Consider the following 14921-nt stretch of genomic DNA (forward strand, 5'->3'; position numbering starts at 1 on the left):
TTAATCCCTGGGTGCTTCACTTAAAATCAAACTAACTAGTATAGAGTGTATTGATATCTATTCATAATTTACATAAATTAAGAAAATTAGTTGCCATTTCCATGACTTTGATATCTTACAAAAGCTTGTTTTTTGCATTTGTTGATGTGAACGCCTAGCAGCTATGAGGACAGGTTGATCCAAATGATCATGATGTCTTAGACCATGATATGAAAATATGGCATTAATCAAGATAAATCCGGGATGGACGAAAGTTTTTCTAATAAGAGGGTTTTAATCGTCCTTGATTATGTTGATAGTGAAGAACTTAAAGCATTAGCAGGCAAGCATGAATAGTTTGGCGTCAGGAGCAGAATAATCATTACAACCAAGAGATGATCATGTACTAAAAAAAGTCACCAGATAGACTGGTGTGCAATTATCAGGCTTCTCGGGGCAAGCTGATTCGTCAAGCACCCGTTGAAGCAGCTGGTCATGTTCATTTGAAGATGTAATCAAACTCAACCCACTCATCTTTGTTTTGTTGAGCACTCAACTGCTTCCCTTTCTCGATATCACTAGATACAGAATTTCCCCAAAGAAACTGTCTCATCCGAAAATGTTCATGCAGAGTGCATCTTTTGATGTTCAACTATGGCCATCAGTTATTTAAATCAGTTTCACATTCATCTTTAATCATTTATTTGCATGATCCAACCTACGCTATAAAAATAGGGTCTTTTTCGATTGAGGTTTACCCATTGGAGAGAGATGGATCCCTTGACAGCCAGTTTTGCAACACCCACGCCGGACCATCACATTATTGGATTCAACAAGAAATCATATGCTTTGTTGCCGCACAGTTTACCAAAAGGTGCCAGTATTGCAGACCAGCTAAATGATCATCAATCAATTTGCAAAAGAAACCTGTTTCATTTTTTTACAAGTTTCAAGAACCTCGTTTCCACAATTTAGAAAGCACAAGTCACAGTAATAGATTTTAAAGGCTGTAATTTGACTTGTTCTCTATAAGTTTCAAATGCATTTTGCGACAATGAATCCTCATTTTTACAACAATGTACAAAGGGCAAAGTCATACGAAAATTTTAAAAGGCCATATTAGAACAACATTGTGATTACCTGGGAATAGAACACCAACAGCGCAATCTGAACCAGTTTCAGGCCAGAAGAATATTGTAAATTATCACTATGAACGAGTAAAGCTGATCTAGTACAAGAGAATTGAATGCTCAATAAGCTGAACCCCCAGAGCTTGAACAAACCAGCAAAAGAGTAGAGTCGTCGCTGTTTCGCTTGGTATCTATCATCCATAAGAAAGCATGGTGGACAGCGATGGACTTAATGAATACTTGTTTGTTAGACAAGAGATGCGCAGACAAGAACCATATAAGTGAACCGCCCCTTTAATCTCATAGCTTGGCTTGGTTAACAGCTTGTAACGTGAATGGATGCAATATTCTAATGGTCTGAAATATGTCACAATCAGGAATATGAAAAAAGATTTACTAAAACTATCATCAAAGATGAATGACTACATCAGCGATACTCATCCATAACTGCATTATTTGTCATTATGAGTGCACCCTAGAGACAGCACAACAGAAGTTCTAAGAATTGCATTTCCTGTCCATTCAAAATTTCTATGTACAAAGAACTCTCACGTTTTATGACTGGCTACTATCTAATTGCAACACAATCCTGAGTAAGATACATCCAAACCCATACTGATTTCCACCTAGCAGGTGCACAGAAACACCATAGAAGCCATGGAGAAACACATGATTAATCAATTCATAACATAATGGAAGATGATCCTCAACTAAATCATCCAAGGAAATAAAGTGATATACCAGATCAATCACTTCCAAACTCTTCATAGCTCAAGTCTTCTGACATGGTGTCTGGCCTCTTTTCATCTCCTGCATGCAGCACAGAAGAATTCAGGAACCAAGAATAGTGTACAACCTCGTTACTGTTAAGGGGAGAGAAAAACAAAGAGAAGAAAGAAGCTGACCTTGACAATCTCTTTCAGGTAGGTAAAGAAACCCATTTGTGTCTTCTAGGTATGGACAGCCTGGGTAGTTTTGCAGTATATCTATTCATCCAGTATGAGCTATATGATTATCATTTATTTGAAGTTCCACTTGTTTGAGATGTTTTAACAAAACTGAAAGATCACTTACCAGAACTTTGGGAAAACCCTGCCGTCAAGTCAGAAAGACTGAAATTCCGAGGAATCTGACTTAGGAAGCCATGTGTGTCTGGCTCTAAGAATGATCCATGTAAGGCATTCAAGTTAGGATCCATATTGCTGAAAGCACCAGGAGGGGCCAAACGGGCCTCATGGAAGTTGTCAGCAGCAAATACAAAAGCAGAACTGTTGGGGCACTCAGGTTCAGATTTAACTGTAATCTCATTGCTTCCTTGCATGATCCCCATTTGTGACTGCTGAACTGCAAGCATATTTTGGGCGACAACGCTCCGCCCAGCCTGAACACATAGTTCCTCATTTGTATGCACATTTTGGCTCAGGGAAGTTATGCCATTGACAAGAGTGCCAGCAGGAACTGTTCCATGGTGTATTTGGTCAGATGCAGAAGGTACCCTCGAGTGATCAGCACCATAACATGCCAGTGATTGTTGCACTACAAAAGTCCAACATTAGATCCAGGAATAAACCAAAAGAACCTCTTCAGAGGAATAAAGCAAAAGAGCATAGAAAGCAGCAAAATCATGTGTATAATCATGCAAATAGGAAAAAAGAAACTAGGATAAAATGATCAATAGGAAAATTACAAGAAACAGATTCTACTATAACCATTCTCCAAATAGTCACCGATATTGCTGATATTTTGAAAATATCATGATATTATCAGTTTTTCTAGGTAGCCAAAAATATCAGCAAAATATTATGCTATTTTCAAAATATCGTCAAACAAAAACAAATATCATGATATTTTCACGAGATTTAAAAAAAAATCATATTTTTATATATTTTAGGTCGATGTTTTCTTTTCTTTGTTCTTTCTGTCTTTTAAGAAATTTTTTACTTCATTTTCACATTTTAGCAAGAAAAATTAATATAAACATTTATTTGTTATTATTTTATTATTCTTTTTTCATTTGCCATAATTCCAAGATTTTCTCAAGAAAAAAAAAACTTTTTGAGAAAAAAAAAAAGAACTACAAGAAAAATCCTCAGTGAGAAATTGTCAAGAACGATACTTTGTGACCATGCTCAAAATAATCCAAACCCCATCATCTCATGATCAAATCTCATTTGAAACAGAATACTTCACATATATCACGCACAAAAAATAAGTCAAAATATACCCAAATTACTAAACCACCATTTGTCATTAAGATATAATGTTGGGAGTGTTCAACTGATTGAAATGACCAAAACACCCTTTAAAAGGTTTGACATTTTTCGAAAGTACATGGTTACCTTTGTGGGTAAAGTCTTTTCTTTTGGAGAAAAACAAAAAGTCAAAACACATTATTCTAAAAGTAATAGGGCGTACTAATAGTTAGCAGTACATAAAACAGCAAAAAATATTAAATAATGAATACAGACATTGTCAAGGAAGCGTTGCCCTTTGAAATGGTGCCAAACCCACTTGTTTCTAGCATCATCATGGCTAGAAGCTAATGAGTGTATTGATAATCCTATATTTTCCTCTATGGAAGCATGCTCTACACACATACATGCATTTTTAAAGAATAGAACCTTCAACCATCAAAACACAGGAAAATTGCTAGTATATCGCCCATCCCCTCGTAAATGAGATAAATTTGAAGATCAAAGATATAACTCAATGTCATGCAAAACAGGCACATGAAATCCATTAGGAATGTATAAGATAATTTGCAAAAAGAATGGATTCTGCAATTTTGGAAGTGCTTACAAGTAATAGTATGAGATCCATTGGGGATTGTCAGAGAAGATACTGTACATGGGCACATCTTCTGCATGAGGTCAACCTGCTCCTGAAGCAGCTTATTGAAAATTATAATCTGGTGTTTCACCATAAGCCGGACATAGTATGCCTTAAAAAATTCTTTGTTCTGATCCTCAAGGTTTTTCCAAACTGAAACACAACAGCTTTAATGAAAAGGTTTCATCATGGTGGAAATTTCTCAGCACAGAATAAAGGAAAAATCTTCTGAATAATAGAAAAAGAGAAATATTACGTAGGCTCCGTACTCTGTCAATGGAATTGTGGGGTTTTTGTTTTTCATTTCATGGAGAGGAAAAAAAGGATCAATGCAGATAGCACTGTAATCAAGTAAGGGCTTTTTTGGGGCATTCCTTTCGGGAATTCCCCAAAAAGGTGCAAGGGCGGGCTCTTTTTAGGGCATTCCTTTCGAGAATTCCCTAAAAAGGGGTGTGTAAGGGCTCTTTGTTGGGCATTCCCCTTTCGGGAATTCCCAACAAAGGGTTGCACTATCAAAAACTTTGTTCCCAGTGGTGAAAAAGTTCTGAGGACAAAAAAAAAAAATCTTCTAAATAATGGAAACAAGAGATTCTAGTAAATGTTCTATTCTGTTTTTCAGATTATAGTACTTTTATCTCCATGCTCATGTTCATCATACCAAAACTCCACATGAATGATCTTAGATCACAAGTATGAAAACCAGTAGTTTAAAGTAAACTGCCAATTTTTTACAATTATAACTGATAGTGTGTAAATACAAACTATTCAAACTACGAAAGACTGATGATGGATTTGTTAGCTATCGTTAGGGGTGCAAACAGCGGATTTGGTTGGACCTCCAATCTGACTGACTTTGTTCCAGATGCAGATTCTTAAGGTAAGATCTGAAGCACTGAAAGGATATTTGTGTTGGATTCAGATTACTCATTCAGATTTGGATCAATGCTTTAGGTTGGATCTGTGTTCACATTCAATCTGATCCAATCCTTTTGCATATTATTTTAGGGTCCAGATTCAACCTAGGCTATCAAAGCTTATTTGGATTCAGATTCGGGTCAAATCTACTGTATGCAATTCAGATTTGGATTCAGATCAGACCCATATCAGATTTGTTGGCAGCCCTGGCTGTCATGGTCATAAATATACAACAAAATGTGAAGGTCCCATTCATCATCCTTATAGCAGAGTCAACAACACCCAACCACTTCTGATGCACTGGTATTGTGAAATTGTCTATGAAGAGACAATACGCATACAAGCATAAATACTTTATAAAAGAAGTGCACGAAGACACTCTCACAACACTTGAACAAAATACGCAAAAAGCGTAAAAGTAACAAACATGCAATAATGCATGTATTTCATAAAAAGGAGCAAATGCTTGAGACTCTCAGAATTACAAGGGGGAACATCCCTATTTATACAAAGCAAAAGGGTGCAAAGGGAGGGCTCCCAAAGGAGTCGTTGGGGAGCCCCCAACGGATTTGTGACCGTTGGGGCCCCCCAACGACTCTATTGGGGGACCCCCAATGCACCTTTATGAAATACAAAAAATAAAAATAAAAAAATAAAGAAATACAAAATACAAAAATAAATTACAACATATTCCAAATGGAATATGCGCAAGATTACAAGAATACCCTTTTCGAGTAAGAAAATAAAATATGTATAAATATATATATTTATATATGTAGAGATACATATATATATATAATATATTATATGTATATGTATCTCTAAGTATATAAGTATATATATTTATACTTACAACAAGGTTTTGGAGATACATTTTAACACCCCCCCCTCAAACTTACGGTGCGATAACCGCAAGTTTGTCAAGAAAGAAATGAAATCTGGGCAAACATAGTGCTTTTGTGAAGAAGTCTGCAAGTTGATACTCAGACGTCACGTATGGTAGATCAATGACCTTCTTCAAATATTCTTCTATGACATAATGGCAGTCCATTTCTATATGCTTTGTTCGCTCGTGAAAGGTGTGATTCTTGGCAATATAAATTGTACTTTTATTGTCACAGCATAGCTTTGTTGGTTCTCTGATAAATACTCTCATATCTTCCAAAAGGCGTCTAATCCATACAATTTCCATGGTGGTAGATGTCATGACTCTATATTCGGCTTCAGTGGATGACAGAGAGACCTTCTGTTGTTTTTTGCATCGCCATGAGATCAAAGACTCACCTAAGAAAACACAAAAGCCAGTGGTGAAGTGACGGTTACTAGGGTCACCTCCCCAATCTGAGTCAGTATAAGCAAGTAATTTTAATTTAGAAGAAGAAGATAGAAATACTCTCTTATTCATTGTTCCATTCAAATATCTGATGATGCGAAGCACAACACTCATATGAACGGTTGTAGGAGTGTGCTGAAACTGACTGACGATGTGTATAGCATGTGACAAATCAGGTCATGTAATGCTAAGATACATTAAAGAACCTACCAATTGCCTGTAAGGAGTATGATCGGTTAGAGGAACACTATCGTCAATCTCTATTTTTGCTCTCACAACTTCAGGAGTTTCACATACTTTGTCATCAGAAATTCCTGATCTGTCAATAATCTCACAAGCAAGTTTAAACTGAGATAAAAAGTAACCACGTTGCAAATAGACAACCTCAATTCCAAGAAAATATGTCAGAAAACCCAAGTCTGACATCTCAAAATTTGAAGTCAAGACGAACTTAATACCCTTTACTCCTTGAACATCATCATCTGTAATTAACATGTCATCAACATAGAGTAATAATATCACAATCCCTGCATTAGATTTTCTAGTAAATAGAGCAATGTCAGTATAACATGAGGAGAAACCATTTTCCAGCATTACACTGGTAAATCTATCATACCAGGCTTTGGGGGCCTGTTTCAAACCATAGAGGGTCTTTCGAAGATGAAAAACTTTATCTTTAGGAATCTTCATTCCTAATAGAGCATCTATATACACTTCTTCATTAAGATCACCATTTAGAAAAACATTTTTCACATCCATTTGAAAAATGTTTCAATTTTTAATAGATGCAATAGTAATAAGACATCTAACTGTAACCATTCGTGCTACAGGAGCAAAAGTTTCTTCATAATCAATTTCATACTCTTGCCCATACCCTTTCGCAACTAAGCGAGCTTTATACCTTTCCAGAGATCCGTCGCTCTTAGTTTTAACCTTAAAAACCCATCGACAACCTATAGTTTTCTTTCCTATGAGTAGAGTTTGGAAATCCCAAGTTTCAGCCCTTTTAAGAGCATTAAGTTCATTTTGCATAGCTTCTTGCCATTCTATACATTTTTTAGCTTCTTCAAAATTCCTTGGCTCAAAATAAGAGTGAATGGCACTAAGACAAGCCCTATACCGGGGTGAGAAAGAAACAAAACGAGTTATTGGTCTCCTATTCCTTTCAGATCTTCGGTGATCGAGGGTAGGAGCAAGCTCACTATATTGGTCCATAGCACTTCTAAAGGTGTCTTGATTTCTACGAGAGTATGTTATTGGATCACTTGAAATTCTACTTTCTTGTTCATTGAGTGAGTTATGTTCACCAACATCACCATCATTTTCCTCATCATGATTTGATGATACATCATCATCACTAGATATATCATCATTACTAGACAATAAGTCAAATAGAAAGGAATAATCAAAATTTTCTTGTTGAGAAACATTTTTTTCAAAGCCACTTTCATTTTTTAAAAAAGTTACATTTCTAGAGACATATAACTTATCATCTCGAAGATCATAACAATGAAACCCTTTTTGAGTTTCGGAATATCCAAGAAAGGCGCAAGGGATAGCCTTGGGAGAGAGTTTGTCATTCTTATCCGTAAGTATAAAACACTTACACCCAAAAACTCGTAACCTATTATAATCAGGTTCAAGCTTATATAAAATCTCAAAAGGGGATATTTTTCCTAATATTCTAGATGGTAAGCGATTTATCAGATAAACAGAAGCAAGAGCTACTTCTGCCCAAAAGTTTTTAAGAATGTTTTGGGAAATAAGAAAGATCCTAGTGGTCTCAATGATGTGCCTATGTTTTCTTTCGGCCAACTCATTTTGTTGAAGAGTTTTAGGACAAGACCTTTGGTGGACAATTCCATGATCCTCAAGATATACTTTAAATTGATTGGAGAGATATTCCCCTCCAGAATCACTTCTAAATATCTTTATATTATTGTTGAATTGATTCTTGATCATTGAATGGAAGGTTTTAAAACACAAAAAAACTTTATGTTTGAACTTAAGAAAATATATCCACGAATATCTGGAAAAATCATCCACAAAAATGACATAATAAGAGAAGCTTCCTTTTGAAGCAACAGGTGCGGGTCCCAAAACATCCGAATGAACAATTTTGAAAGTTTTAGAAGAGAACATAGTTCTTTGCTCAAAAGGTAAACTTTGCATTTTTTCGAGAATACAATCATTACAAGAAAAAGAACTTTTACATAGGTCTTTTGCAAAATGTAAATAAGACAACTTGGTGATATTAGGATGACCAAGTCTCTTGTGCCATACATTTATATCTTTGTTTTGGGCCACATTACAAAAAAATTTTGGAACTTGAAGAGATTCCATATAGTATAAGTCTCATTTTCTAAAGTCTTCCCCAATCAATTTCCCGGACCGACGATCCTATATTAAACATTTATCACAAGAGAATTTAATATCGCAACCATGGTCCGAGAGTTGAGAAACAGAGATAAGGTTTAAGTTTAGTTTAGGTATAAATCTAATTTTTAGAATAAAAAAATCTTGAGTTTCAAAATTACCTATTCCTTTAATTTCAAGAGAGGTTCCATCCGCAATGGAAACAAAAGAGGGAGAAACATTTTTTGAGTAATCGGAAAGTGAAAACATGTTTGGGGACATATGAAAAGATGCACTGGAGTCCAAAAGCCAAGAGACTTTACCTGGAAAAGATGAAGTAGACACGGCGACACCGGAGGTAGCTCCCTTGAGGAGAGGTTGAAGGGCTTCCATTATTTGATTTAACGAAAGTGACCCACTTGATGATGCCTCCTCCTTTTGTGGTGCACCGGTGGTAGCCATTGCGATAAACTTTTTCCATTTGGGACATATGGGTTTGATATGTCCGGGTTCTTTACAAAAATGACAAATAATTTTGCTTCCATTTTTCCTCTTTGCGCACCATTTTCACCTTGATTTTGTGGTTTAAAATGAGGCGGACGATAGGTTTTAACATTGTTCTCGGGTCTTGATACGGCATTGACCTCATTGCTTTCTTCATGATTACAAGGAACCACAAGAACACTTGATCCTTGTTTACATAAACTCATACGAGTCTCCTCACCACTTAATTTGGTGAGTACATCTTCAAGAGAGGGAGGAGTAAATGAGGATAGAAGAGAAGACCCTATTTGCTCAAATTCAGGCCTTAGCCCATTCAAAAAATTGAAGAATCGATCTTCTTCAAGTTGCTTGTGACGGAGTTCAATTACCTCTCCACTCCATTTTGGTTCAAGCATGGCAAGCTCATCCCAAATGGAGGAAAGATCGGCAAAATATTCCCTAATAGTCATTTCACCTTGAGGAGGGGTGTCAACCAATTTTCGCACTTGTGGAGGGGTGTCAACCAATTTTCCGATAACGGTTGGGTTACATCAAGGATCTGCTTTAAGCCCTTTCCTATTTGCGATAGTGATGGATGAGCTTACGAGATCAATTCAAGAAAATGTACCGTGGTGTATGTTGTTTGCTGATGATATTGTTTTGATTGATGAGTCTAGAGCTGGGGTTAATGCTAAGTTAGAATTATGGAGACAGACATTGGAAGCTAGAGGTTTTAAGTTGAGTAAGAGTAAGACTGAATATATGGAATGTCGGTTTAGTAAGCAACGAAGTAGTGATGGGAGTGTAGTGAAGCTTGGTGAGCAAGATATACCGGTGAATGATTATTTCAAATATTTGGGATCCATCATTCAAAAGTATGGAGAAATTGATGGAGATGTAAATCATAGGATAAAGGTTGGGTGGATGAAATGGAAAAGTGCTACTGGAGTGCTGTGCGATCGTAGAATGCCATTGCGGTTGAAGGGAAAGTTTTATAGGACGACTATTAGACCCGCTTTACTATATGGTACGGAATGTTGGGCTGCCAAGAGACATCATATTCAAAAAATGAGTGTAGCTGAGATGCGGATGCTTAGATGGATGTGTGGAAATACAATAAAAGATAAGATTCGGAACGAAGAGATACGTAAGAAGGTAGGTGTTGCACCCATTGAAAATAAGATGCGAGAGAATCGTTTACGGTGGTTTGGACATATTCGGCGAAGGCCTAATGATGCTCCAGTTAGAAGGTTGGAGAAATGGGAAAATATATTAGTTAAAAGAGGTCGGGGTAGGCCTAGGAAGACTTGGATGGAGATGATAGGAAAGGATATGAATGCTTTGAACCTCACCGAGGACATGGCGTTGGATAGAAATGATTGGAGGAAAAGGATTCATGTGGAAGACCCAAAATGAATTTCTTTTTTGGTTCATATCGCTGACCCCAATTGTTTTGGGATGAAGGCGTAGTTGTTGTTGTTGTTGTTGTTGTAGTCATTTCACCTTGAGTAAGAGAGGGAGCCTTCTTTTGAAGATAATACTTATGAGATAGATCCCTCGATGTATACATTTTCTCAAGATAATGTCAAGCTTTCGATGTCTTTTTGAACTTAATAATGTTGGCATTAATCTTAATTTCAACGGATGAAAAGAACCAAGAATCTTGAAATTCTTCATTTCCCATTCATCGTGCTTCTTAAAATACTCTTCAAGAGCTTTAACCCTTTCTTCTCCTTCAAGAATCTTGATTTCACTTCCGTTTACCACAGTTATTTTGGGTTCCGGTTCCGGAATTGTGCCTTGCACATAACCCCATAGCCCCTTTCCTTTTATGTGAGTCTCTATGTTTTCGGCCCAAATATGATAGTTGGACCCATTTAATTTGAAGTCAAGAGTAAAATGAGACTCTTTTTCGCCCATTATGAAGTAAAGAGAAAGAGAGAAATGACGTACCAACACAATATTTCAAATGCTAGCTTGCGCAAGATTCTTCTAAAATATTTGAGAAGCAAGATCCACCACTCCAACCTCCAAAGATCCGAAGGCACGCTTTTCAAGGCACTTGAAAAGAAGAGAATCCCACAATCCTCTATCACCAACCAAGCTCTGATACCATGTGAAATTGTCTATGAAGAGACAATACGCATACAAGCATAAATACTTTATAAAGAAGTGCACAAAGACACTTGAACAAAATACGCAAAAAGCGTAAAAGTAACAAACATGCAATAATGCATGTATTTCATAAAAAGGAGCAAATGCTTGAGACTCTCAAGCTTGAAGAATTACAAGGGGTAACACCCCTATTTATACAAAGGAAAAGGGTGCAAAAGGGGGGCTCCCAAAGGAGTCGTTGGGGAGCCCCCAACGGTCACATTTGTGACTGTTGGGGGGGCCCCAACGACTCTATTGGGGGACCCCCAATGCACCTTTATGAAATACAAAAAATAAAAATATAAAAAATAAAAAATAAAAAAATACAAAATACAAAAATAAATTACAACATATTCCAAATGGAATATGCACAAGATTACAAGAATACCCTTTTCGGGTAAGAAAATAAAATATGTATAAATATATATATTTATATATGTAGAGATACATATACATATAATATATTATATGTATATGTATCTCTAAGTATATAAGTATATATATTTATACTTACAACAAGGTTTTGGAGATACATTTTAACAGGTATATCCTTTTTAACTTATACAAGGACACACCCTGTTAAAATATAGTATGCGTATGGATCTGGATCCAAATCCATACGCACGTTAAATAATATAACACATGCTCAATGATGTTTCATTAATGGCATTCCTGTAATATTTCTGTAATCTCAGCCATTGTATATTTTCTTATTTATAAAGCTTAGGACTTGAGGTCGAGTTAACGTGCGCCGCCCCAGCCATTGTGTATCTCCCTCCTCTCTCTCTCCTTTCTTTATTTTCTGCAGTGAAGGCTGAACCTCACGGAATTTTATATGGTATCAGAGCTGAGGTTGCGGAACCCTACCAGAAGTGTGTTCAGCGAGATCTGAAGTTCTATGAAGGAACAGTTTTTGATACATCTCTTCGTCTATCCTTCTTCTTTCCTGGTAACTTCTACTACTCGTTTATTTTTCTGATTCTAGTTCATTCTTCTTCTTCACAATACTTATTTTTCTGTCTCTCTTCTCCCTCACTAACATCTGCAGCATCATTAACGTCTGCAGTTTTCCTTTTCACCATTAACGTCCTTCGACATCAACGACTGCAGTTTTCTCCTCTTTGATTGCAGTCTCTTTGTTTGCAATCCCTTTAATTCGTGTTTTTCCTATTTGATTGCAGTCTCCTCTTCGATTGCAAACAAATCTACTGCAGTTTTTAAGTATTTCTTGATTTATTTCCTCTTTGATTACAGAAGTTTCCTTTTTATTACTGTTTAGTGTTTTCTGTGCGACGCCTATAGGCAGGTTATAACAGTCTACAATCTCGATTCTGAATCTGCAAAAAAAAAGGCATACCAGTTTACGTCTATTGGTAGTACGGGTGCATCCCTTATTGAAGTTCTATTGATTGATTAAGTGATCTCCAACTTTTTTTTTATTTCTTTTCATTCGTCTTGTTCGTTTATTCGTCGTCCCATTGATATGGATTACTCTTCGTCATCTACCATGTCCTCCGGTCCCTCTGCAAATTTCTTGAGTCAGCTCGTTACAGAAAAACTTTCTCACTCTAATTTTTTGACCTGGAAGAGACAAATACTTCCTTTTATACGGAGTCAGGAGATCGATGAACATCTGGATGGTTTGGTTCCTATACCACCACGGTTTATTCTGCAGGAAACCAACAATGAGAAGGGTGACACAATTACTATTTCCTTTAAAAATCCAGCCTGGAGGAAGCGGGATCAGTCTTTGGTTGCTTATATTACGTCAACACTCTCTCAAGAAGTGTTGGTTACTCTTTCAGATGATTGCACTGCGGCGAATCTGTGGAGTAAGTTGTCTCAGACATACTCTCAGATATCAGAAGCTCGAGTTATGTACTTAAAGAATGAGTTTCAAAGTTTGAAGAAAGGCTCCATGCCAGTCATGGAATACATCGGCCGCCTGAAGAGTATTACTGACCAGTTCGTGGTTATTGGAAGTGCTATTTCAGATAAAGATAAAGTTCAACAACTCCTCAATGGATTGGGCCCTGATTTTGACATGTTTACCACAACTTTGTCATGCCTTCCTCACTTGCCTACTTTTGACGATCTTCAAGCGAAACTTCTCCAGCATGAGATGATTATGAAACAAAGAAACTCGTTCTCATTCAGTTTTGGCCATGGACACTTCTGTCGGTTTTGGACGAGGGAATGGAGGGCATCAAGGAGGCAGAGGCCGCAAACGTTTTGGGCAGGGAGGACGTGGTATCTTGCCCACACCTAATATTTTTGGTGTTTTTAATACAGGGAATCAGAGGAGAGTGCCCACTTGTTTCTTATGTAACAAAAGAGGACATGTGAAAGCTGATTGTTGGTTTAATCTACAAAATAGAGGAAAAATAAACAAAATTGAAAATAAGTCAGCTACTACTGTGGACACGAAAGAGCTATCTACAAATGTGCAACAACTTTTGTTATCAGCGTTGTCACAGATGACGATCAAGCAAAATGAACAAGGCGAATGGTATGTTGATTCAGGTGCTGCCACTCATGTTACGGGTAATGCCGGTAAGTTATCTCACTTATTGTCTTATTCTGAAAAAGGTAGTATAGTTACGGGAGATGGAACTTATCACTCCATTAGCCATACTGGCAGTGCACATATCCCTATGTCAGAGTCTTCACTTCACTTGTCCAATGTTCTCCTTGCCCCTAATATTAAAAAGAACATTGTTTCTGTAACTAAACTTGTTGACGATATGAATTCTTCCATCGAATTTACTCCATCTTCTGTTTATGTTAAGGATCTGCGAACGAAGGAGACGTTCGCTAAGGGGGAGCGACAAGGAAACATGTACGCCTTCAAGGAGATTCCCTCAAGGTCTTCGCCTTCAGCCCCAGTCCTCCAGTTGAAGTCGTCCAAGCATTCTTCAGTGTCTTCACCTTCAGAGTCTTTGTTTTTTCCTTCATTGAAAGTTTTTAATTCATCTCATTGTAATAAGCCAGATATTTGGCACAGTCGTTTGGGCCATTGTAGTCGGAGCTTCGTTGAAAGTCTTGTATCTGATGGTCTTCTTCCAGAGTCTAGTTTATGTTCCTTTTTAGATAATAATAAAGGTTCCTCGTGCGAACTCTGCAAAAGCCATGTTCTTCTGTTTCATATTATTAATAAAAGGGCTTCAAAGCCATTTGAGATTATTTGTTCCGATGTTTGGGGACCCGCACCTATTCATTCTCTTTCCGGTAGTCGTTACTATGTTATCTTTATTGATTCTTATTCCCGTTATACTTGGATATATTTCTTGAAACATAAGCATGAAGTTTTTCAAGTATTTCGGGAATTCCATTCGATGGTCAAAACAAAGTTTTCCTGTGATATTGTGCATTTACAATGTGATGGTGGGGGCGAGTATTCATCAAACGAGTTTATTGCCTTTCTTCGAGATAAAGGAATAAGTCGACAGGTTTCTTGCCCTCATACCCCTCAACAAAATGGGGTTACGGAAAGGAAACACAGGCATATTGTCGAGAGTGCGATGAGCATGTTACATGATAGCAATGTGCTCGTTAGTCTCTGGACAGAAGTTTTTCATACATCTGTTCATGTCATAAATCGTCTTCCTATGACACTTCTGAATCAACACTCTCCATATTATACTTTATTTGGGCAACATCCTTCTTATGATGAGTTGCGTGGTTTTGGTTGTGTATGTTATGTACATATTGATTCATCTCTGCGAAATAAGTTTCAGGACAAG

At 37.0% G+C, this 14921-nt stretch overlaps 1 protein-coding gene across 3 annotated transcripts in view; it reads right to left on the minus strand.

The window, feature by feature from the left end:
- Positions 1 to 1491: 1491 nt before the first annotated feature.
- LOC149843706 (uncharacterized) overlaps positions 1492 to 14921 on the minus strand; it is a 41058-nt gene continuing 27628 nt past the window's right edge. The window contains exons 4-8 of one of the 3 annotated variants that reach the window (XM_090000032.1): positions 3909 to 4091; positions 2184 to 2645; positions 2015 to 2095; positions 1840 to 1919; positions 1492 to 1788 (exon numbers count right to left, since the gene is read on the minus strand). In XM_090000032.1, the coding sequence (XP_089856158.1) occupies positions 1855 to 1919; positions 2015 to 2095; positions 2184 to 2645; positions 3909 to 4091 (791 nt within the window). In that variant the 3' untranslated portion in view covers positions 1492 to 1788; positions 1840 to 1854. Of the gene's footprint in view, positions 1920 to 2014; positions 2096 to 2183; positions 2646 to 3908; positions 4092 to 14921 lie in introns of all 3 variants that reach the window. The other 2 variants (XM_090000031.1, XM_090000033.1) reach the window with 2 other exon arrangements.

The sequence above is a fragment of the Nuphar pumila genome, chromosome 3, assembly GCF_984573655.1.
Source record: "Nuphar pumila chromosome 3, dmNupPumi1.hap1.1, whole genome shotgun sequence".
NCBI classification, from domain to species: Eukaryota; Viridiplantae; Streptophyta; class Magnoliopsida; order Nymphaeales; family Nymphaeaceae; genus Nuphar; species Nuphar pumila.